Genomic DNA, 21,795 nt, shown 5'->3' on the forward strand with positions numbered 1-21,795 from the left:
GATGGCAGTCCACAATTCATGGAAGAGCGCAAGCAGAAGCTAATAAATTTTTTTCTGCGGAAGTAAAAAATGTTGGCAGCTGGGGTCTTTAAAAATAATTTGGCCCCTTTTCTGGCCAAGTTCAAGATAATAATTTGAGATAATAGGGCTACACAAGGAAGTAATGAAGTGTGTTCACATGCATGTGGTACTTCTCTGTAAATACCTCATCATATTTTTTCCCTTTACACCGCTGTACCAAGAACATAACAAAGCCAGATAAAACAATTTATTCTCTATATCAAATGCTAAACACACTGACCAATACTCACGTAAAGTAACTACCTCTTAACGAACTGGACATAAAATGTATCCAACTCTGGGCACCTGCTTCCAGGTGAAAAGCCGCCTCACCCAACACTTAAGCGCACACTTTGGTGGTGGATGTGTTGCAGTGGTAAAGTGCGGACATCGAGGGAAGTGGCCCAGAGAGTTTGTGCACAATTTCGTTAAGAATGAAGGCAAGGCTTAGTAATGTTGAATACTTTAAGGGGCAGGAAATAATGGCTGCTTGCTTTGCATAACAGCGCGAAAACGACAGGACAAACAATCAGAGGCTACGACAAACAGCACTGTCATCCCTCTGCTTGTTTGTCATGTCTTCACTGTGCGGTTCAGTAAAGCATGCTTTATTAAAAAGGCCAGGCGTAAACTGCCTACTATGCCTTGTTTTGTTTTCAGTAAATGATTCTAACTTCTCTTCCACTGGAGATCCCAAATCCATACGACACAAACGTAACACAAAAGTTTATGTTCAACAAAACATGTTACTGGCCCAGCTGTTGCGTGTTTTCTTTGCCAGAATCGCAATGCACCAAAAGAATAAGGACAAGAGAACTCGCATGGACTGGTGGCCAGTTCACATCAATTCTCTCATCCTTGCTCTTTTGCTGCACCAGAATTCTGGTTTACACTCGCTCATACTAAATTGCATGGCATATAAACCTATTTTAATGCAAAAGCATTGTATGCGCCATTACACGAAAATCCGGCGTTGTGGTCAGCGGCGTGACCGAATGATAGTGTGAGAAGTGGCCGACGGCAAAGAGTAAAACCACATAAAAAAATACTTGAGCTGACGTCAAATTTTTAGGGAAGGTTCCTGTAAACAAAGTAAATTAATGCCTTTGAACAGAATATCAGCTAAATTTCGGTCTGGGTGGTAATTGAACCCAGGCCTCTAGAGGGCGAGACGAGCACGCTTCCCCGTCTCGGCAGCTCCGCAGTTCTGGTTGACTATATGTGTGCGTAGTGTGTATGTCATTGCGCACGTCATGTCCTAGCCATCTGGCTGACTAAACATGTGGCCTACAGCATGCATCGTCGGGCATGTGACAGCACAGCCAATGGGTCAGAGGCGGTGCCACGTTACGAGTGCATGAAATAAAAAGCATTAATGACCAATTGAATGCTGCTGAACGGTCCTTCAAGTTGTGAACTCCTCGTGGGCAAGTGAGTGCGTTGAGATGCTTTCACTTGGCCTTACTGAGGCGCAGTTAAAATGCAGGCAAGAGCTTGCACAGACAAGAAACATGCAGAAAAAAACATTTCACCTAAAAGACTGTAATGCTTTCGCATACCCACACATAAGACGTGTCTCTGACAAGTTTCTTTTTTTTTTTTGTGCACAAGCATGTCATTTATAGCTGGGGTTTGAATATATTCCAAGATGTGTTTTGGACCTGCATCAATTCTTTGTTTATTCTTTTTGTAAATCATGAAAAGTGGTCTGCCGGATCAGGTGGTTTCAGGTGCAAAGCAGTGTTATCCATGTGCATATCTGAATGTGTTTTAATGCCATCACGTTGCATTTAGTACAGAGCGAGTTTGTGCTGTACATCTGTCTTGCAACAGCAGCATCAACTTTGACAACATTCCAGTTAGATGCACCATACACATAAACAACAGTCTTGTCACATGTTGGAACCCTCAATCTGTTCATTAGACACATTAGCTCAGTTCCAAGCTCCTACACAGTGTTTATGTGTACTGTAAAGGTTTCCGTAAGCAATCCTCAATAATGCCAACATAGACAGTAATGTTAATGAGGATTTTCCTTTTATTTGCTTTCGACCAGCACAATGCTTAACTTGGCCAAGCAGCAGCTGGTTGCTTGAAAAGGGAATTCTTCATTTCGGGTAAATGAAGGAACACGAGGTTACAAGTCTCCAAAAGGATACAGCAACGGTGCTCCCATATTGTAGACGCACCAAAGGTGCAGGTGCCACAATTGCTCTTGGATTGTGACAACAATTAAAAACACTGCAATCAGGTGTAACATACAATCTTTTGGTATCAGCGCAGTCATCGACCATTCTGTACATCACACTGCTCACATGCTCAAAAAAAAAAGAAAGAGCAAGCAAAGGCACTCAACATTTCATTCTCATATTACCAGGAGTCCTTTTGACTACCAAAAAATTTTGCGTAAAAAGGTTCCTCGGGCTGTTAAACAGCGAGTGCAGCAACTCAAACAGTGCACCAAGACAGGATATTAAAAGCAATGCACCACAAAATGCCACAACTGTATAAAATGTGAGCGCAGATATGCCAGTGCTTTGAACTATAAGAGCTGTTTCTACCTAGCTTCCAGATATTTTAAAATGTGCACTAGCACAATACTCACTCAATCCTAACACATTCACAAACCATAGGAAATCACAAGCTAGGTCAGGCCACTCGGAACTGCCAAGCTGCACACCCAAAATTTAATCGACGAGCTCTAGCTAACTGGTGTAAGGGATTATCGCAGCTAAATATCAACTACTTATAAAAAGCTGCACGGAAGACTAGGATACACACACATCAATAAAAGGACAATAAAAGGAACATCATTTTGATTAACGAACCCATTCAGTGAATGCGTGAGCAGCTGCAGAGGCAACGCAAACTGAACAGAAGGAGTCCACCAATTCCATAGACCCGGCTATTTTCCATTACGAGTACAAAATAACACTTTCTTTCAAAACATTTACGAAATCTACGCAGCAGGTCTACCGTGCAGCAATTTCAGCATGAATGATTGTAAAAACTCGACACACCAACGACCACAGTTGTAAAATATGTACCACTGGTGTGCCAACTCTTTCGTTACCGCAACTACAGAAGTCTATCAATTATCCTACTAGCAACATCATGCACCTTCTGAAACCACAATTGAACTTCCAACTATTGTCAGGTTTCATCACTCTTGGCAGGTTCGCAAGTTTGTAAAAATAAACCTTCAACTGGCTGTATAGTTGAAACTAGCCTTCAGTGCTTCTTGCACTTCCTCAATAAAAAGACTCAACATTTGTGCTTTGGTCGACTCGGCGACACAAATATTAAATGACAGTAGCAACGAAGACACAGACGGTTCTCCCGTATTTTCAATTTTCTGATCCCACATACAGGCACTTTTAACAGTCTCAAACGACGAACGATTGCTCATGAATGCACATCTTGATAATTGTGTTCGACTAATATCAAATGCAACTTCATTTTCCCCACTGTGAGTTGCTTTTATCAATAGGCAATTTGACAGCGCATGTACAAATTACTACAAGCAATCCTTCCTGTAGTGCGGGGTTTTCACTCACGTAAAAGCAAACAGTTGATTTCAGACCAACCTTCAACCAAGTGCTCTTTTAGAGCACAATATTTTGCAAACTCTCCACATTACGGTACAACACTGAACAACTAAACAAGGCATGTGGAGGCTCCAGCAGCAGTTGAACGTGCAGCAGGCCACACTGTTCGCTCAGAAAAGCTGATCGAACACAATAATCAAGCATGAGGAAGCTTCTGCATGATCCCCGACCCTGACAACCATTGTTTCGTGAGCCTAAAAAATGTGGTAATAACAATCCAGGTGCCTGCTGCAATGAGTAAAAACAAGTGCTCCCTGCGCAATGGGAACTTGCCTGTTTTCATGCAAAGCTACTTTTCCGCATAGCATGGGCATATCTATGGCTAGTACTGATGCCAACAAATATTCATAATAATTTGCTTGCGTGATCTGACATACAAAAGTTGGGAACAAGGAACCAAGAGTATATTTTGTATATTTCAGATCTTTTTTTTCTCTGGGTAGATATATTCAAAAAGGGCAAATTATTAGTTTCATTCGCGTTTCTTAAGGGGCTTCTTTGAAGCTTCATATAATTCTCAACAGATGCCCGAGCAATTATTACTGCTACATGTCCATTCAAAGCACCAGCAAACAGGCTATAAATTTATGTACTGCAGTACTTATGGTTGTCGTAACATTAAAATGCAAAAGCACTAAAAACGAACATATTTCTTGCGGTAACGAAAGAGTTAAATAATTAATATATTAATAAAAACAAGACCGCAAGGCCTGCTGCTTTTCATATATACACACTTTGATTTAGCTATGCAGACACTTCTAGCACACACTAAATAAAGATACATTTAAAAGATAGCCATCATTAATTATGAGGACGTAACTGAAAGCAGAAAAGGTGCATAGGTTATAAGATGCCCATCAAGGGTAAATACGCAACTTGTACTTATCTTACATGGATATACCCTTGAAGTCATCTTATACACCACAAAACCTAATACTTATCTTACATGGATATACCCTTGAAGTCATCTTATACACCACAAAACCTAATAGTACATAATGCTATTTCACATTTCTTCTCATACATTGGCCCAATTTAACGCAAGGCTTTACGTTAGTAAAGTGCAATTATGAACATAATATAAGATAGTAGATAAAAATAAGACAGTAATATGTGTTTCACCTAGAAGATAACCCTGCAGTACCTTGTGATGACATGTTAACAATCCGTCAGACTACAATGTCCGTTACCTTCAGATGGGAAAAGATGTTGAGCCAACAAAAGATGTTCAGACAGTCTATTTGCCGTGCACCTTCTGGGTGCGGCCAGCAAGTGACCGGCACTTGGCACACACCTGTGATAGCAAACAGGTTTGTCGTGATGTGTCGACGGGCATTGCGCATCGCCTCGAGCGCACGGTGTGGTCCGACAATGCTGGCAAGATGGTTCTGGAAAGAGTCCGTCAGGCAAAGCTCCTCGAAAGCCACAGCTGGATACCGCTGGGTACCAAACCTCTCTGGCTCCATGGCAAACTCGACAGCTCGGTTGAGGTACGAGACATTACGCCGAAGGATTTCATGAATCTCGAAGATGGCCTCCCTGAAGCTGGGCTTCTCCCAAATCTTGAGGGACGTCAGGACGTGATTTGCTGGCAGCTCGCGAGCTATCACTTGCAGCTCAGAAAGCTTGGTGGTAATGTAGCCAAAATGGGTGAGCGTTGTGTTGCCCTTCAACATGTCCACAAATGCGTCAGTGCAAGCAGTGTTGCAGGCTGCAAACTCTATCTCCATGAACAACACAGACCGGTTCTTCTTCAAGCCCCTCATGACTGTTTCCAGCGCCACGCTGTCAGCACTGCAGGAGTTTATCTGAACATGCTTCAACGTTTTCGTCATACACAGTAGCTTGGCAAACCTCCTGGCAGCGGAACCATCCATAGTGGCTTGGGAATCTATGCAGAGAAATTTTAGGCATGAAACAGTAGCCAGTGCAACAAACAGGTCCTTGAGGCAATCGGCATCGACGTCGACACTTGCATCTAAGTGCACTGATGTGATACGGTCAGCATGCATGCGAAGGCTCGCTGAGAGCTGAAAAACACCCCGAATGTCATAGCAGCTCAGTCGCACACGGTCATAGGCAGCTGTGCGATTTAAAGCGGCAGTGACTGCCCGTTCATCCTCTTCATCCTCCGCTTCAACGCAGCCCAGCGTTAGCTCCTTCAACACACTGTTGCTCGCAAGTGCTTCGACAAGCGAAACCACTCCCGGTGAGTTGATGTTGTTAGCCTCAAGGTTCAGCTTCTCCAGGTGCATATTGAACTTCAATGCCTGTGCCAGCCGAATCGCTCCAATGTCATCGATAAGGTTGTCCCTGATGTTTACTTCAAGGAGACCAGTGTTAAACTCTAAAAGGATTGCGAAAGACCTGGTTTCCGCTTGCGCAAGGTTGCATGCGGACACTTCCAAGTACTTCAGAGTGCTGTTGTTCTTTAGAACTTCGGCAAGCCTGTCGATGCCACCCGCAGCAACGCGGCACCCATGAATCTCCAATTTCTCGAGGCTACGATTTGTCTTCAGCCCCTCTGCAATGAACACCAGTTGTTGTTCATCGAAGCATGGCACATCACTCAGCGACAGCTCTCGCAACTTGGTAGACGTGGCAAGGAATTCACCAAGAAAACGTGCTCCGCCAGTTCCGAGGGCATTGTCGTCAAGCCAAATCAGCTCAAGGCCGCTGTTGCGACACAGTCCCTTCATGAGCTCCGTACCAGCCTCGGGCGACATGTCATTTTCCAGGAACTTAACCTTGCGTATGCACTTCGCCCTCGCTATCATGTCACCGATACGTGCAGCTGCACTTGGCGTCACAGACAGTTTCGAAATGCAAATATATTCGAGTGCAGGCATCTTGCACAATGAGTAGACGAGTGTGCGCTCTGTGGCAGGTAAGAAATCCCAACAGGCGATGGCCAAGCGCCTAAGGCCCCTGTTGCAGGCCAATGCATCGCAGAGTATCTGTGGGTAACCGGATGCCACAGCTGTCTTGTCAAGGTGCAAAGTTTGTATGCACTTGTGCCTTTTGAGGAGCAAGTGGAACAGGATGCAGGCGTCAAAGACCCAGTTGTCATTTGAGTGCATCACCACCGCTTCGTCGAGAGAACAAACGCAGAGTTTGCGCGGCTCTTCTTCTTTCAGTTCAATGTCGACTCTCATCAGGATGCGGTTGAACGTCCTCAAGTTGTTCAAGATCCAGCAGGGCTTCGTGTCCGTCATCGAGCATGGCAGTTCCATACTGAGGCCGTCCCTTTGAAATTCCATTTGTATTTCTTGTAGACGCTTCACGATGTCCTCTACTGGTGGCAACTCGGCACAATTGTTGTGCAAATGCAGCGCATACAGATGACCTGTGCCAGTGGCAACAGCTCGCCCATGCTGAGCGTCATTGCTAGTAGTCAGACTTTTCCTACTCTTTGACGATGGTGCAAATGGTTTGGTACCTGTAGGGCAGCCAGAGGAGGGCCCGCAGGTCTTGGCATCAGTCTTGCTGTTGGAACGGTCATGCAGAACTTTTCCTGTGACCGGCCTGTGCTGTTGTCCGCTGCGTTCTGGCCGAAAAGTACACCCAGGTTCAACTCTGCAACGTCTGGGCAAGCTGGGCCTATGGCTCATAGGCGAGTTGCTCGAATCGTTTGTACTTAGCGTAGGGTGGGACTTCCGATTACTTTCCACGGAATCCTGGACACCACTTGGGTGGCAGTGCCAATTATGCTGCTGTGCATTTCTAGGCAATTTGGTGGCTTTGTTTGCACGCATCCTGTTGACCGCAGGGGGTGCAGAGGCATCACCACCAGCTCTCGCACTAATGGGGTCTAAGCGCTTGTACGCCAACTGGTCAGCAGCAAAATCACGAACAGGAACTGAGGGTGCTGCTGTGGATAATGTGCTATCGACTGCACAAGCCACATTCGGCTTTCCAGTGTTTGCAGCCGTGTTGCTGCTCGAAGTATGGGCTACCTGAATGCCAAGCCTGCAATAAAAAAAGACTTACTTTATTACCGTCACAGCAACACAGATCACATTCACTCATGCTCAACAATGAAAATGCAGCCTACAGCTCCCCCCCCGCCCCCCAAAAGAAGTACAGTTTCGCATGTAACATGAAACAGTTGCGCAATAGCTGGCAAAGTATAGTGCACGGTAGGCCTCTTGCTGCTTTGTGCGGTGCTTGTTTACATGAACATTGGCAGGCATGAGCAAGCAATCTCTTTCAAGAAGTAAAAGCAGTGTTTGTTGGATTTGTTTGTGGAAGTTGCACCTTCCATTAGCAAAGTAGAAAGACTTGGTTTTTCTTTTCCCACCTCTAACCCATCTAGACTTAGCCACTGATCTCTACTAAAACAGCCATTAGTCTCTTAATGCCAAATTCATTTTGCTTTTCTCAAATTTAAACTTCAGCTACCCTATTAATGGATCGTACACTACCCTGGAAAAAAAAAACATAACATTTGCGCCATTCAGTTAACCTGCGAAGAAGCTGAGCACTAAAAGAAGACGAAGCATATGCACTCAATCATTGTCATTACATATAGAAGAAGACCAGTTCATTTAAGACCACCGTCACAGTTGGGGATGGGATTTGCTAGACACGAAGAAGGCGTGGATGCCAGCTTTATCTCGTACACAGATTTCATTAATGAATTATGGCAGCTACAGGATCTTCAGGATCAGTAGTCTCCACTGGTGTAGCAAAAGCAGAGAGGTAGAATCCTGTACTGCCAATCAGTGGGTTGCAAGTCTGAATCCTCGTGGTACAATCCTTGCGGGAATTTTTCTTTTCTTGTAACATCTCGAATATAATTTTGGGTCTCCATCGACAGGGTTGGACGTCACAATGCAACTAGTGCAAATGCAGTAACAACTTGCTACTAGCGTGCGTCAATTGAAGAAGTAGTTATTCAAAGAATTATGCAAACTATTGAGCACCTGTTGATGCCTTAAATGCCTGAACTGTTTCGTGCCAAATTGGTAACCATTATTTTTTTCGGTTCAGGCTTGGTTCCACTTCAGCACAAAATTGCAGTTGGGTATGGTATTGGGTTACAGTACAGTATGACACCCTGAACTTAACCCACCGCTCGAAAAATGCACCTCATGTAAAACACAAGGAAAGAAGCAAACCTGGCATGTGACAACACACGGATACAGAAAGCAAACACCTAGTTGTCTGCCTTCAAGCTTTCAGCACAAGCCCGATCAGAAGCATTTCAACATGAATGCTACACATAAAATATTAGTTTCATTAGTGCTTTTTGCATTTGATGCACTGTCTTGGCACACACAAATGTGCACACAGCACCTGAAGGGGTTAACTCCATACAATGTTTGTTTATATGCTACATTGTTGACAAAGCGTGGCCAAATGCAAATGGTAGTTAAGGCACACACTGAGTCATCGATGCAGCAATGTCACGTGGGCAAAGGAGACGTTTGGTGCTTGTCGAGGGAATAGTGAGGAGTTTTGTGCACAGAAAGGCAATCTAAACACACGTAAGGACTTTTATACACCTTGTGTCAGTGACACATACCTATTGGGAGGATTTGCCAAAGATGGGCATATCCAGTGGGCCAAGAGGGTAGCTTCCCAGATATGTGAACCTCAAGAATTTCAATGAAGCCATTCAATATCACGCACTGTTCCACTTAGAGGCCTATCTGCTGAAGAGATACCTATGAACCAATATTATATGTATGGGTTGTACGTTGGGATTTATTGTTTCAACAGGCATCGTAGAAGTGCACTCACTAGAACTGCTTTGACAGCTAAGATTCTGCGCTGCGTGACAACACACGAATGGACACGCCAAACAGAGGGGAAGAGGCAAAGAAAGCTTCCCTTTAAAAGACAACACAGCATATTGTGCTTAGGCTTGCCCTCCTACCTGTGCCACCCCTGTACATTCCTGCCACCAATGTGCCTACTACAGGCAGCATCACCACGCCATTGGCAACGGGCTGAAGACCAATGCTGTGCTGACAACACAGTTGCCAGACGAAAAGAAAAAGCTAGTCTGTAACAATCATGGTATGATAGATAAGAAGCAGATGCCAAAAGTAAACGCTATCGAAGTGCTGGCTCTTGCTATCTTGGTGGTGAACTTGTGACTTCAAATTTTTGTCATTGCCAAACATACAAAACTAACATTTGTGTTGTGCCGGATTAAACAGTAAATACTAGCACCTCAATCACACAGGGCACTTCCAATTGTGACCGAATCTGATCAGGATCTAGTTTATCATCAATCACACTGACTTACTTGTGCAGCTTGCACAAATGGTTGCTTTGCGACGCCAAATATTTAAACCTATTTTCTTTTGGCCCAATCCATTTGGGCAATCATCTGCTCCAAGCAGCTGCAACTAACATAGCATCTGCTCAAGTGACCACGAAATGCAGAACGAACTGAATAAGATTCGTCACGAATTATTCACAAACGGTACCCCAAGAAGTTTATTAACAAAAAGGAAGCTCGTGTCCTCCATCCAAAGCCGTCTCAAGGCAAGTCGTTCACGAAACGAGCTGGCGACCCATATGTGTCTGGCGTCAGCGAAGCTCTTAGCCGCGTATTCTCAATATACAATCTTAGAATGGCACACATGCCATCCAACAAGCTGAGAAATCAGCTTGTTAACGTAAAGGATCGGCGTGAAAGCAAGAATTACCCCGGTGTCATCTACAAGGTACCATGCACAGACTGCAGCTGCAGTTACGTTGGAGAAACCGGCAAATTCACGAGAAGATTAAAAGAGCACCAAAGTGACGTCTCCAACAAGAAAAAAGCCTCAAACGCCCTTGCCGAACACGCCGATAATCGCAATCATCGCATCGATTGGGAAAACGCTGCTATAATAGCTAAGGAAAAGAATCCGATGACGCGACTCTTGTTAGAATCTTTATTCACACTACGGACAACAGTATCAACAGGACTGATGGAAATCTGCCTGCCAAATACACCCATTCTCTACGTCACATTTTGGCATAAAAACTACTTGCGGCTCTTGCCTGCTTTTAGTGTGATCAAGGAACCCGTATGGGTCGCGAAACGTCTGTGTTATTTTTACCTTGACTTGGTCAGGGACCACAATTTCTTCATCACCCAGTATTATCGCAGTCTCAAAAGGAGCCATCGACGAGACTTGGAATCCAGGCTAGTTTGAACATCGGCAAATTTTTTTATGCTGCAGAGGTGAAAGCTAGAAAAAAAAGAAGCAGATTTCTGTTGTTGATACCTCTGCATAACTACCCGTTAACAGGGGGAGTGGATTCTTTTCTACAAAACACTTCTGGCTTAGATTTTCCAGAAATGAACACTTGACTGGGCTTCTCAATAAGCATGTCAGGTCTCTGCCCATGCTTGCATTGATGTCCACGTTTGTGACGTAAGTAAGATGTTAAGCGAAAGGGTTGGAAAGGGATGGCTCTCTGTTATGCAGCCCTACCTTAAACAGGCGATTTCGAAACTCGAGGCAGCTCTTCAAGGTGCGTTTCTGGGGGCTCCGTGGCCCTCTCCTCCTTGCCTGGGCGAGGTGGCAGCGGGTCATCCATCAAAGCATTCGCTCTGCTGTCATTCCGCCCAGGCGAAGGACAACGGGCTTCACTCATTGGCCGACATTTTGGCGCGATCCGGGCCCTGCTTGGCGTGCGCTCCCGATACGCGCGCGCAGGACGGGGCCCGCAGAGAGACCGCATTGGGGCGTCTGAAGGTGCGTACGTGTTCCTCTTTGCCGGTGGAGGCCCCCTTTGTCCGCCGCCGGCCGATGGTTACTTCGGATCGGCGGGGTCCCGGCCTCGGCGGGCGCGCGCACTATTCCGCCGTCTCGATGTCCTGAGGCAGCGTCTTCCGATTGTGCTCCTGTCTGTTCGTATGTCGTTTCTTTCTATTTTCATTTTCTCTGCTGTGGGGCGCGCGATGGCAGGCGTTGACCAAAGGATAGGCAACCTGTTACTGCTGGGGTTCTTCGTTCTCTCTGTCACGGTGTGTCGTTAGCGGCCACCAGCGATCATTTGGCCATGTATTGTGTCGCAATTAAATTTAGATTAAGACGTGTCGATAAAACTGCTGGTGTTTGTATCGAATCCCAGCTTAATCCCAGTACCACGCCTAGGGTCTCCCTTGCTCCGCGCGTGGTCTCGTTTTCCCCCATCTGGGGGCGGCGGGGCGCGTACGCGCGCAGCAGCGTGTCGGTACAAGGAGCGGGCCGGAGCAGGGCGCGGCGGCTCGGAGTGCTCGAACCAGCGGTGGTCGTCCGGCGCACGTGATATCGGAGCGTGCGCGCCGTGAGCGTAGCGCGGCGACCACAAACGGGACCGTCAGGAAAAGTGTGGTAAAGTTTTAGCCGTGCGACATGAACGGCATCAGGTAAAGTTTTAGCCGTGCGACATGAACGGCATCAGGTGAGGCGAGGCCAGATGGCATGGTAGAGCTGACGGGGACTTTCTCATAGGTGACAATGGTCACTTGACATAAGACGTGGTAAGGGCCCTTGTAGCAAAGAAGGGGTTTTTCCAAGAGCCCGACTCGACGGAAAGGGAACCAAAGGAGCACAAGGAAATCTGGTGAAATATGCACGTCATGGTGCCACTGACTGTAAACATGTTTTTGATTGTCTTGCGATGCCAACAGACGAGCACGGACAAGCTGCCTCGTGTGGTCAGCATGGACAATGGCGTCGTGGGCATACTTGCTCCTAAAGGCATTAACAGAGGGAAGTCAAGCGTCCGAAGGCAATGCAGGGTCGCAACCAAACAACATTCAAAATGGCAACTAACCAGCAGTTCCGTGGCGTGAAGAATTGTAAATGAACGTGACGTAGGGTAATGCAATGTCCCAGTCATGGTAGTCAAACGAAGCATGCTTAGACAGTACGTCGGTGATGGTACAATCATAGGTGGAAAGTTTTAATTTTCCTGAGGGGGGGGGTTTCGGCACGACAAGCTTTTTATGTATATATAAAAAACCTTTAATAACAGTTGCAGTTGAAGAAACTTTGTGTGACCTTGAAGAATTTTTCAGATCTGACAGATCTAGTCTGCCGGCCTGATCGTGAGTGTGCTATACAACCAGGATTTGGTCCTCAAAGACGGGACTTTGCAGGAGCGCGTCCCACTCTTCCTTGGTGAACTTCGGGCCTAGCGACCCGCACTCCCAGAGCATATGAGGCAAAGTAGCAACCTCACCACAGGCCACACAAGAATAAGTCGGATAAATTTCAGACACATATTCACCTGCATTTCACACGCTGTTGATAAGAGGCTCCGTTGAAGGGGTCACTGAAGTATGCAGTTTTTTTTTTTTTTTCAGAGTAATAAAAGCATGCAAAGCAATTTGAAGTGTGGTCAACATACAGACAGCATATTCATTCTCTAGGCATAGGCTATCCATACCTTTAGAAATAGGTTCTAATTGGCTACCTCCTTCTCTTTCAAAAATATAATAAAATTTGTCCTGTGTGTATATTTAAGACAATGTTGAAGTGAGAAAATATGGATGAGGCAGCCACCGCTGGTGCTTCTAATGCACTTTTCCTCCTATTGTCAGGATTTGCTGAACTAAAGCGAAAGTATGAATTAAAAGCCGTTAACATCTGCACCAACAATGATGCAGTAAGCTATTAGCTACAATAGAATTTTAAGTGAAAAGGTCAAGGAAAGTCATAAGAAACCTCAAATGATGCGGGTGACAAAACTCTGGTAATGACATTCTAGGTTTGTATGAGTGGGGGGGGGGGGTGTTAGGCTTCAGCATCACTGGGGTGGGGGGAGGGAGGCTCTGCCCCCTTCAGAAAACTCCGGAGGGGGCTCGAGTCCCGGAGCCACCTCCCCCCCATAGTCGGCACCTACGAGTCCGGTTCAATCGCTCAGTCGGGCCATTGGTCCGAGGAAGGTACGACGTAGTGAGCTTGTGCTTGGTAGAGCAAGACTGCAAAATGTCAGCAATGACTTGTAAAAAGAAGATATGACCACGGTCCGTGAGTAGCTGTCGTGGGGCACCCTGCTCTAGAATGATGTCGCGGACAAGGAAACCCGCAACTTCACTTGCACAGCTGGTCGGAAGCACTTGGTTCATGGCATAGCATGTCGCGTAATCCTTAGCCACAGCGATCCACCTGTTGCCAGACTTGGACTCGGGAAAAGGGCCAAAAACATCTAAGCCTACTCGAAAGAATGGCTCAATTGAGATGTCGAGAGGCTGAAGGTATCCAGCAGGAAGTGTTGCTGTTTTTTTTCAGGCTCGCACGCCACAACGTATCATCATACAGAGTGAGCAAGGCTGGGCCAGTAGAAGCAACAGCAGACACGGTCATAGGTGCGAGTGACACCAAAATGGCCTGCAACTGGTGCGTCATGAAGATTATGAAGAATGGCTGAGCAAAGAAGTCGAGGGACGACACAGAGAAGGGAAGGACCATTGATGTGAAAATCATGGCAGTAAAAGATGCCGTTCTGGAGGACGAACCACCGTAAGGATCGGTCAGTAGGCGCAGATTCAACTCGTTCAATGAGGGTCCGCAAAGTGGCGTCACGGTGTAGCTCATTGGCCACGTCCAAAAGTTGGGAGACGGAGAGAACGCAGGTGGAAGCATCTGTGTCGTCAACGTTGGCTGTGTCTACAAGGTAACAGGACAAGCAGTCAACGTCGATGTACTGGCGCCCTGATTTGTAGACCATGGAACAGGAGTACTCCTGCAATGCAAAGCCCTTTGTCCAAGCATCCCTGTGGGGTCTTTTAAGGACAAAAGCTAACAGAGAGCGTGATGGTCGGTGACAATACAAAAGGGCCGGCCATATAGGCAGGGACAGAATTTCGCAACCACCCAGGCAAGAGCCAGACACTCTCTCTCGGTAATGGAGTAGTTTCACTCCGAAGGAGACAAAAGGCGGCTGGCCCAGTCATGACCTGGTGAACTTGCGCCAAGACAGCATCAATTCCATGGCCACTTGAACTGGTGTGCACCTGAGTAGGGGCTGAAACATCAAAGTGGCCGAGAACAGGTAGAGTGGTGATTAAGGTCGTGAGACAAGAGAAGGCTGCAGCTTGAGAGGAGCCCCGTGAAAAACGCACATCTTTCTTTAGGAGCTCTGAGAGAAGCCGTGCTATGGTGACAAAATCTTTAACAAAGCAGCGGAAGTAAGAGCGAAGTCCTACGAAGCTGTGGACATCTTTTGCCGAGTGCGGCACAGGAAAGTCTTTGAGGGTGCGTATTTTTCCCAGGTCAGGTCCGACTCCAGAAGCATCAACCATATGTCCAAGTACAGTTCCCTTTCGAGCGTAACACAGCTAAAGCTTGATCTCTCTCTTGAGCCATTACATATTCGTCGTTCAATCGCTCTTTTATGCTTACTTCATAAATATCGCCACTGCCCCAGGCAATCTGTGTCAGCTCTGGAAGAGCCGTCACGCATTTCGAGCCGTTTACATAATCAGTACAGCATCAAGCGCATATACGGAAGAACACAAGCCCTCAATTCATCAGCCTTTCCACATGTCATCGTTCTTTGGAATAATCTTCCCGATAATACTGCATTCCTATGCAACCATCAGTCATTCCATGATCTGCTGCGCAAATACTTTCAAGTGACATCGTGACATTAAACCTTCTCTTGTATACAATATCGCACTTTTTGGCTATTGTGTTTTTGTAAACACCTGCTTTATTATTTTTTTTTCCTTGAGTCGTGTGTCAGACATTTGTGCTGTATTTGTATACTTCAATTATTTTTGTACTTTGCTCTTATGTTTGTTGCTGCTTTTTAGTACTAACTGTGTGCAGTGCTTTCCCTTTCCCTTTTTTCGACCTGTACATTTTGCATTTCTTATAATATCCTTGTTCATCCCCCTTACTCAATGGCCTCTGGGCCCTGTAAGGTATTGTAAATAAATTAATTAATTAATCGACGAGTGCAGAATGATCAGAGTGAAACTCTAGGCCAAATATCAGGTCACGGGGGCAGTGGGAAAGCACGGTGAAAAGGATGATAGTATGGCGACCAGCAATGCTTACGTGGGCAGTAGACATTCCCACTACGTTAATACTGCTGTCGGCGATGCGTACTTCTACACAGGATAGAAGAAGCCTTCAGAGGCGACACCTGTAAATATTGTGGCTGAGTGAAGCCAAGCTCTTTGTGCCGAACCCGCTTTTTAAGGCGTCCACTGTAGTGGACACCATGAATGATAGGAACAACGTGTGTGGGAGCAATTTTCTGCAGTGTAGTCATAGCTCCTCTCACTTGTAATTGGATTGTTTTCTTACAATTGCCTCAAATTTTTATGTACTAACACTTCGTTTATTATGTTATCTAGCGAGCCAGTAGGAAGAAACAATTCACCGTGTAACCAGCACCTTCTGCAGCAGCAAAAATGATCAACGGCACCTGTCAATTAAGCAAGTTTGGCTGCCGCCACGTGCGTTATGGCAACGTCAGTCATTTTTACCATCAGAAATATCATACAGCACAAATACGTTAAATGTTAGTGGGCAAGCGCAGAGCGACACATATAATTACGCGACCACTACTCCACTGCAAGGTGTATATGCACCTGCACTCACTGCAGCTGATGCGCAGTGGGCAATTCGGCACATCGTGAAATAGACATTGGAACGCATGCAAAAAAATTTTCTTTGCGTTTTCGGGACGCACATTGATAGGAATCTAAAGGTAACCACTGTTTGCATGCGCAATTTTTCTTCATGCAGCAGAGGGTTAACCTGACGCCTCGACACTGTGCACCGGCCATCAACTGTCCCTATGCTCTCTGTGGCTTCCACGACCCTGCCATGACCCTGCTGTTGGATGATTGATGGGTCCAGTAAGGGAAGAGTGGCAAAAAATATAGACACACACACGCGCGCATATAATGACAATATTACCTGGCTCTGCCCCTGCCACGACCGCGGCCCCTGGATACGGGTTGGCTTGTCGGCGTTGTTGCCATGCCAAGGCAGCGGCCATTCGACATTCCCGGCGACAAGGCACTACCGGAACGGGCTGCACCCGCCGACCCGACAATGAAAAGTGAACAGCGATCGGTCGGTCTGGCCCTCCTCACGCCACAACACAGCTGGGCTACACCATCATACCCCCCTACAGAAACGGCAACAGCAGTGCAACGTAAATAAGAGTAGCGGTGGCGTTGCAAACTAAAGTATACGACCGAGAGATGGCGCTAACAAAATCAAAACTAGAAAATACTGTTTGCGTTGAATGGGAAGGGATGAGGAGCGCGGAGAAAGTTCATATCAACAAGGGACTGAGGCAGGGGTGCCCTTTATCCCCGCTGCTGTTTATGATGTACATGGTGAGGATGGAGAGGGCGCTAGAAGGAAGTAATATCGGGTTTAATCTCTCATACAAACAGGCAGGTACAGTAATAGAGCAGCAACTCCCAGGTTTATTTTATGCGGACGACATTGTGTTGCTAGCAAACAAGCAAAGTGATTTGCAACGTCTGGCTAATATCTGTGGACAGGAAGGCAACAATTTAGGTTTGAAATTTAGTGTTAGAAAATCAGGTGTTATATTGTATTCAATGAAAACAGTGAACAGACAGTGGAGATACAGGGCCAAGAAATACCTCGGGCATAGAGTTTCTAAATAAATACTACTAATATGAAACTCTATGACCTCGGGTAACAGAATATAAATACCTTGGTATATGGATAAACGAAGGCAACGGATATATGTAAACACAGGAAAAAACCATAACAGTCAAGGGGAAGAGAAATGCAGCCATAATGAAGCACAGAGCGCTATGGGGATACAATAGGTACGAGGTCCTCCGAGGTATGTGGAAAGGGGTAATGGTTCCAGGACTTACTTTTGGAAATGCGGTTGTTTGCTTTAAATCAGGGGTAAAATCAGGACTCGACGGGAACCAAAGGTCAGTGGGTCGCCTCGCATTGGGCGCTCACGGGAAGACTACAAATGAAGCTGTGCAAGGGGATATGGGCTGGACTAGTTTTGAAGTGAGGGAAGCTCGCAGTAAAATTGAGTATGAAGAACGGCTGAGGAATATGGAGGAAAGTGAATGGGCTGGGAGAGTGTTCAGGTATCTGTACAGGCAAAACATTGATTCACAGTGGAGGAAAAGAACTAGGAAGCTTACCAGCAAGTATGCGGCCTGTGGGGTGGGCAACACAGCAACAAAGAAGGTCAAGCGGAAAGTCAGAGAGGCTGAATTAATCTCATGGGTGGCGGCAATGAAAAAGAAACCTGCCATGAGTAACTACTTAAGGGGAAAAAACGAAATTAGGAAAGAAACCATTTATGATAACTCAAAGGGAAGCTCATTACTTTTCGAAGCGAGATCGGGATGCCTTAGAACACGCACCTATAAAGCGAGATATAAGAAGGAAGAAGAAACATGTGCCTGCTGCGGTAAAGCTAGGGAAACGACGGAGCATATTTTATTAGAATGTGAAGACGTCTATCCAGCGGTCGATTTAGGCACCACTGGCCTCCTTGAAGCCCTTGGGTTCAGCGGGAGCAGTGGTAAAGCAAACAGGTCCGCAATAGACATCAGTAAGAGGCGATTGGAGGATTGGTGGAAGAAAAGTAGGGAAACGACAAAAGACGGAGACGTACAAAAGCACAGTTCGCAATAGGGTATCAGAAAATTTGGACGTGGTAGTTCATAGGTTTTTTTTTTTTTTTTTTTTTTTTTTCATTGGTGAACCTAGGTAGGATATTAGGCAGCATAGTAGCAAGAGCTTGGTGGCGCAAGCCACCGCCCCGTTCCAAAGGGGACGCTCATAACATCCATCCATCCATCTTAACATCATCATTATGTACTGAGTTATAGCTTATATATGCTGCACTGGCCTGTTACATATACAATGCCAGCTTGGCAAGAAAATAAATATGTATAATCAGTCTTTTATTGGCAGAACCATTACAGCAAACTTTACAAGTCTGATTTTCCGTCTTAGACAACAGTGTAATATTTAGATAGACATACAGACGTTCCTGATGACTTTATGGTAGTGTGAATGCATGGAGCTGATACATCTAGTGGACCTAGCTGTACAAGAGAGGTAAAAAAAAAAAACACAGGTGATATGGTACAAAGGATTAAAAAGAATCTGCAACTTGCACTCTGAGATGAACGTGTCACTGTGACAACCTGAGTGCTGCTGTTTAGCATTTTCTTAGCCTCTTGGTCCGCGGGCACAAATGCCTGTCTTGCTGCCTAGCACAGCTTCATGACAAGAGTTTTCTCTATCCGCCACCCGAGAACTCTCTTTGTAGTGGTCAGGCTACGCCGAGAGACTTGCAGCAACGGGAAGGTAATATGGGCAATGTCAGTACAGGTTTTGGTTGCTAAAGCTGTACCAGAGCGATGGCAAGCAAATTTTGTAACACAGTTGAATATCCGAAATACTTGCTACTACTTAGAAGCAGATTGATCAGGTTTTTAAATTGAATAATACAAAGTGAACCTGCTCACATTAAAGCTTCAACCACAAGAAACATGTTCCTGACAGGTTGTTGATGCCAGCTGGTGTCATCAAGAATGATGAGATGCTGGGGGTGATATATATGCTCTAGATGCTGAATTGTGCCCACGTAAAATCAGATAGCCGGCCAAAAGTATGTTGGGAACTTGTTCCTTGTGGCTGGGCCTTAGCAATCCCAATGCCGCAGGCAACCATAAAGCAGTTGTACAGCTGCCAATGGATCTAAGTTAATGCATTGCTAATGAACAAATAAACCTCTTAACAGCATAGAAGTGTACAGGCAAATTGCTAACAGGGCTCTGAAACAATAAAAAAAGTTTCACATCACCAGTTTATGTCAGTGTTTACTGGTAGCTTGTGGATACACTGAAACCCGATTATAACAAACTGGACTGTGCACCAAAATAGTTCATTATATCACGTAATTATTTAAATCCAAACGCGCCTATAACGAAAAGAAACAAACTTTTGTTTTGTGAATTGTTCTACACGAATTTGTTGTCCTCAGTGCAAAAATTAAGTCAGTTACCTGCTTTTATGTAAAAAAAAAAAAAAACACGCATTATATAGACAGCAATCTATTAGCCTTAAACAGCTTGCCAGTCACTAAAAACAGAGACTCGATAGGAGCTTGCTTGGAGTACACCGCTGGTATGTTTCCGAGTATTCTCACATTTAGGCACAATTAAAAAAAGTATGAAAAAGGATGCCTCTGTTACAAGTGAGTGTTTTACGTGAGTATCAGTCAGGAAGTTTTGTGTATGCAATATGCAGGATAATTCACGTTATGCTGGTTTGTTATAGTCAGGTTTGTCTAAAGCTGTGCAAAGAGAAAAATGCTATGTACTACAAGTGTGGATTTTAAATTTCCTTGGCAGTAGCCAAACATGACTTATTACTATAGAGCACACAATTACGCGTGCGTCTATTTGTCGTACAAAAATCCCTCACGTGACCTGATCCTAGGTGCCTAGGGACAGCATCGTTTAGGGATTTTTGAGAAGGCGCGATGCTGGCGCCGAGCGACGCCGTGGCGTGTTCGTCCTCGGCGTGATCGTTCTCTGGACCGCGCGTTGTTCAACATTGCTCATGTAATCGTGCGTGCGTTGCTTGTGTGTTGGTTGTAGGTTCTGTGTTACTTGGCGGAAAGCCGTGAGTAGCGGCGGTGCGGCAATGCGGCTTTGGCCTCGATGAGCTCTGGCACTACAGAATCTGCGTTGTGTGACCCGTGCTTTCTTGAGAACCCGGCGGTGGTGACAATTGTAATATCGAAGTGGCCTAGCGCCTCGGCAGCGAAGTTCTGCGAACCGCGATGTGGCGTCGCCGTGTCCGACTTTGCTTAACGGACATCGAGGCATGTGCTGCTCGCTGCAAGTCATGTAAATGCAACTGCGTCGACCGCCCACTGTTCAGCGCTGAATGTGTGTTTAGTGTGCTGTGCTTGAAACGATTGATGCAGCCGTGCAGCGGGGGTGGCGGAGGAGCAGAGTGGCTTAGGGTTTGCGCGTTCACAGACATGTGCTCCCGTCTTGGTCTCATTAGCGGCTGTCGCGGGATTGTGGTGTGCTAGCTCCTTGCCTAGTATGAAGTTTACGACGCTAACACACAGCATGTTCACGTTTTTCCGCGCTATATGTCATTTGCCTGACGGCCGAGTTGAAAACGAGACATATAGTGTTCTTTGCGTTTGTGTGTTGTAAATTACTTTCTATTGTGGAAGTTCTGGGAGTCTTATTACGCAAGGAGTGCGAACGTAAACATAAACACATATGTGTGTCTGAACTTTTGAATTACCCATAATACCCTTTAAGACTGTTAAGTAGGCTACATGGCCTGTGTGAATCAGCTACCGTATGTTGCGACGCTCTTTCGTGTGGTAGAATGATGCATGGTGCGCGTTTATTTCTGTACTGTTATAAAAACCATTTGTTTATTCACTCAATACAAATGTACGGCTTCTTCGCCGCAGTACAGTTTAGTTACGCGGTGAAGCATACTAGAAGTGGGAGGGGGCCGCTATCAGCCAGCATGTATGTCCACTTAGGTGACCTGAGAGGCGGCGGGTGTGCGAGTGTATAATTTAAGAACTCTTATTATGTCCAGTGACAGTGGAGATCATTAACTGTAGCACCAAAGTAGTGGACCACTACCAGAACAAAGGCATGTAGTATGCCCATCTCAATTCTTGTGCTTATGCCAGTCTTATATTTTACAGCAATAGCTGCTATGGGCTAACTCCCCTGGTTGTTCTGATGTCTACTGGTGTTGTCACTGCAATTCCCGAATTTCTTGCTAGAATATTGCAAATAAAGTTCTCGTTGTGCTGCGAGGATTCAAACATACGATCAAAAGAGTGGCAGTCCACAATTCTACATTTCAGCCACTCTGCTGAAGGTACAGTCGTGGTGAATACTGATCCCGGAGAGTGTGATCTAGCCAACAGGTGCCTAGATTGGCTAACACCTGCTCAATGTCTGCATACTGTATATAGAGCTGGCATCCACACCTTCAAGTTCTTGCACATCACCTTCCCACTTGTGAAGGCAGTCCTATGTTAAGTTTTCTTCTTGCATGTGATGACAATGATTGGGTGCATCTGCTTCATTAATCTTCTTCTAGTGCTTGGCTTCTCAGATTTACTGGATGGAGCTGTTGATGTCTTGTTTTCC

The 21,795-nt window shown here is 45.7% G+C and overlaps 1 protein-coding gene across 1 annotated transcript; it reads right to left on the reverse strand.

Moving 5' to 3' along the window:
- Positions 1–1,646: 1,646 nt before the first annotated feature.
- LOC126527743 (uncharacterized) lies at positions 1,647–16,872 on the reverse strand. The gene is made up of 3 exons (XM_055068922.2): positions 16,541–16,872; positions 4,654–7,637; positions 1,647–4,598 (listed from the first exon to the last, which is right to left on the reverse strand). The coding sequence occupies exons 1-2, from the start codon at positions 16,627–16,629 to the stop codon at positions 4,838–4,840; spliced, it is 2,889 nt and encodes a 962-aa protein (XP_054924897.1). The 5' UTR covers positions 16,630–16,872; the 3' UTR covers positions 1,647–4,598; positions 4,654–4,837.
- Positions 16,873–21,795: the final 4,923 nt, after the last annotated feature.

This window comes from Dermacentor andersoni, chromosome 9 (genome assembly GCF_023375885.2).
Source record: "Dermacentor andersoni chromosome 9, qqDerAnde1_hic_scaffold, whole genome shotgun sequence".
In the NCBI taxonomy this organism is placed as follows: domain Eukaryota; kingdom Metazoa; phylum Arthropoda; class Arachnida; order Ixodida; family Ixodidae; genus Dermacentor; species Dermacentor andersoni.

What these genes read in the sequence shown, in the direction of transcription:
- LOC126527743 (XM_055068922.2), bottom strand. Translation starts at nt 16,629, where the DNA reads ATGTCGAATGGCCGCTGCCTTGGCATGGCAACAACGCCGACAAGCCAA. An exon ending in CGTGGCAGGGGCAGAGCCAG is followed by an intron (nt 7,638 to 16,540) that starts GTAATATTGTCA and finishes TTTTTATTGCAG; the next exon opens with GCTTGGCATTCAGGTAGCCC.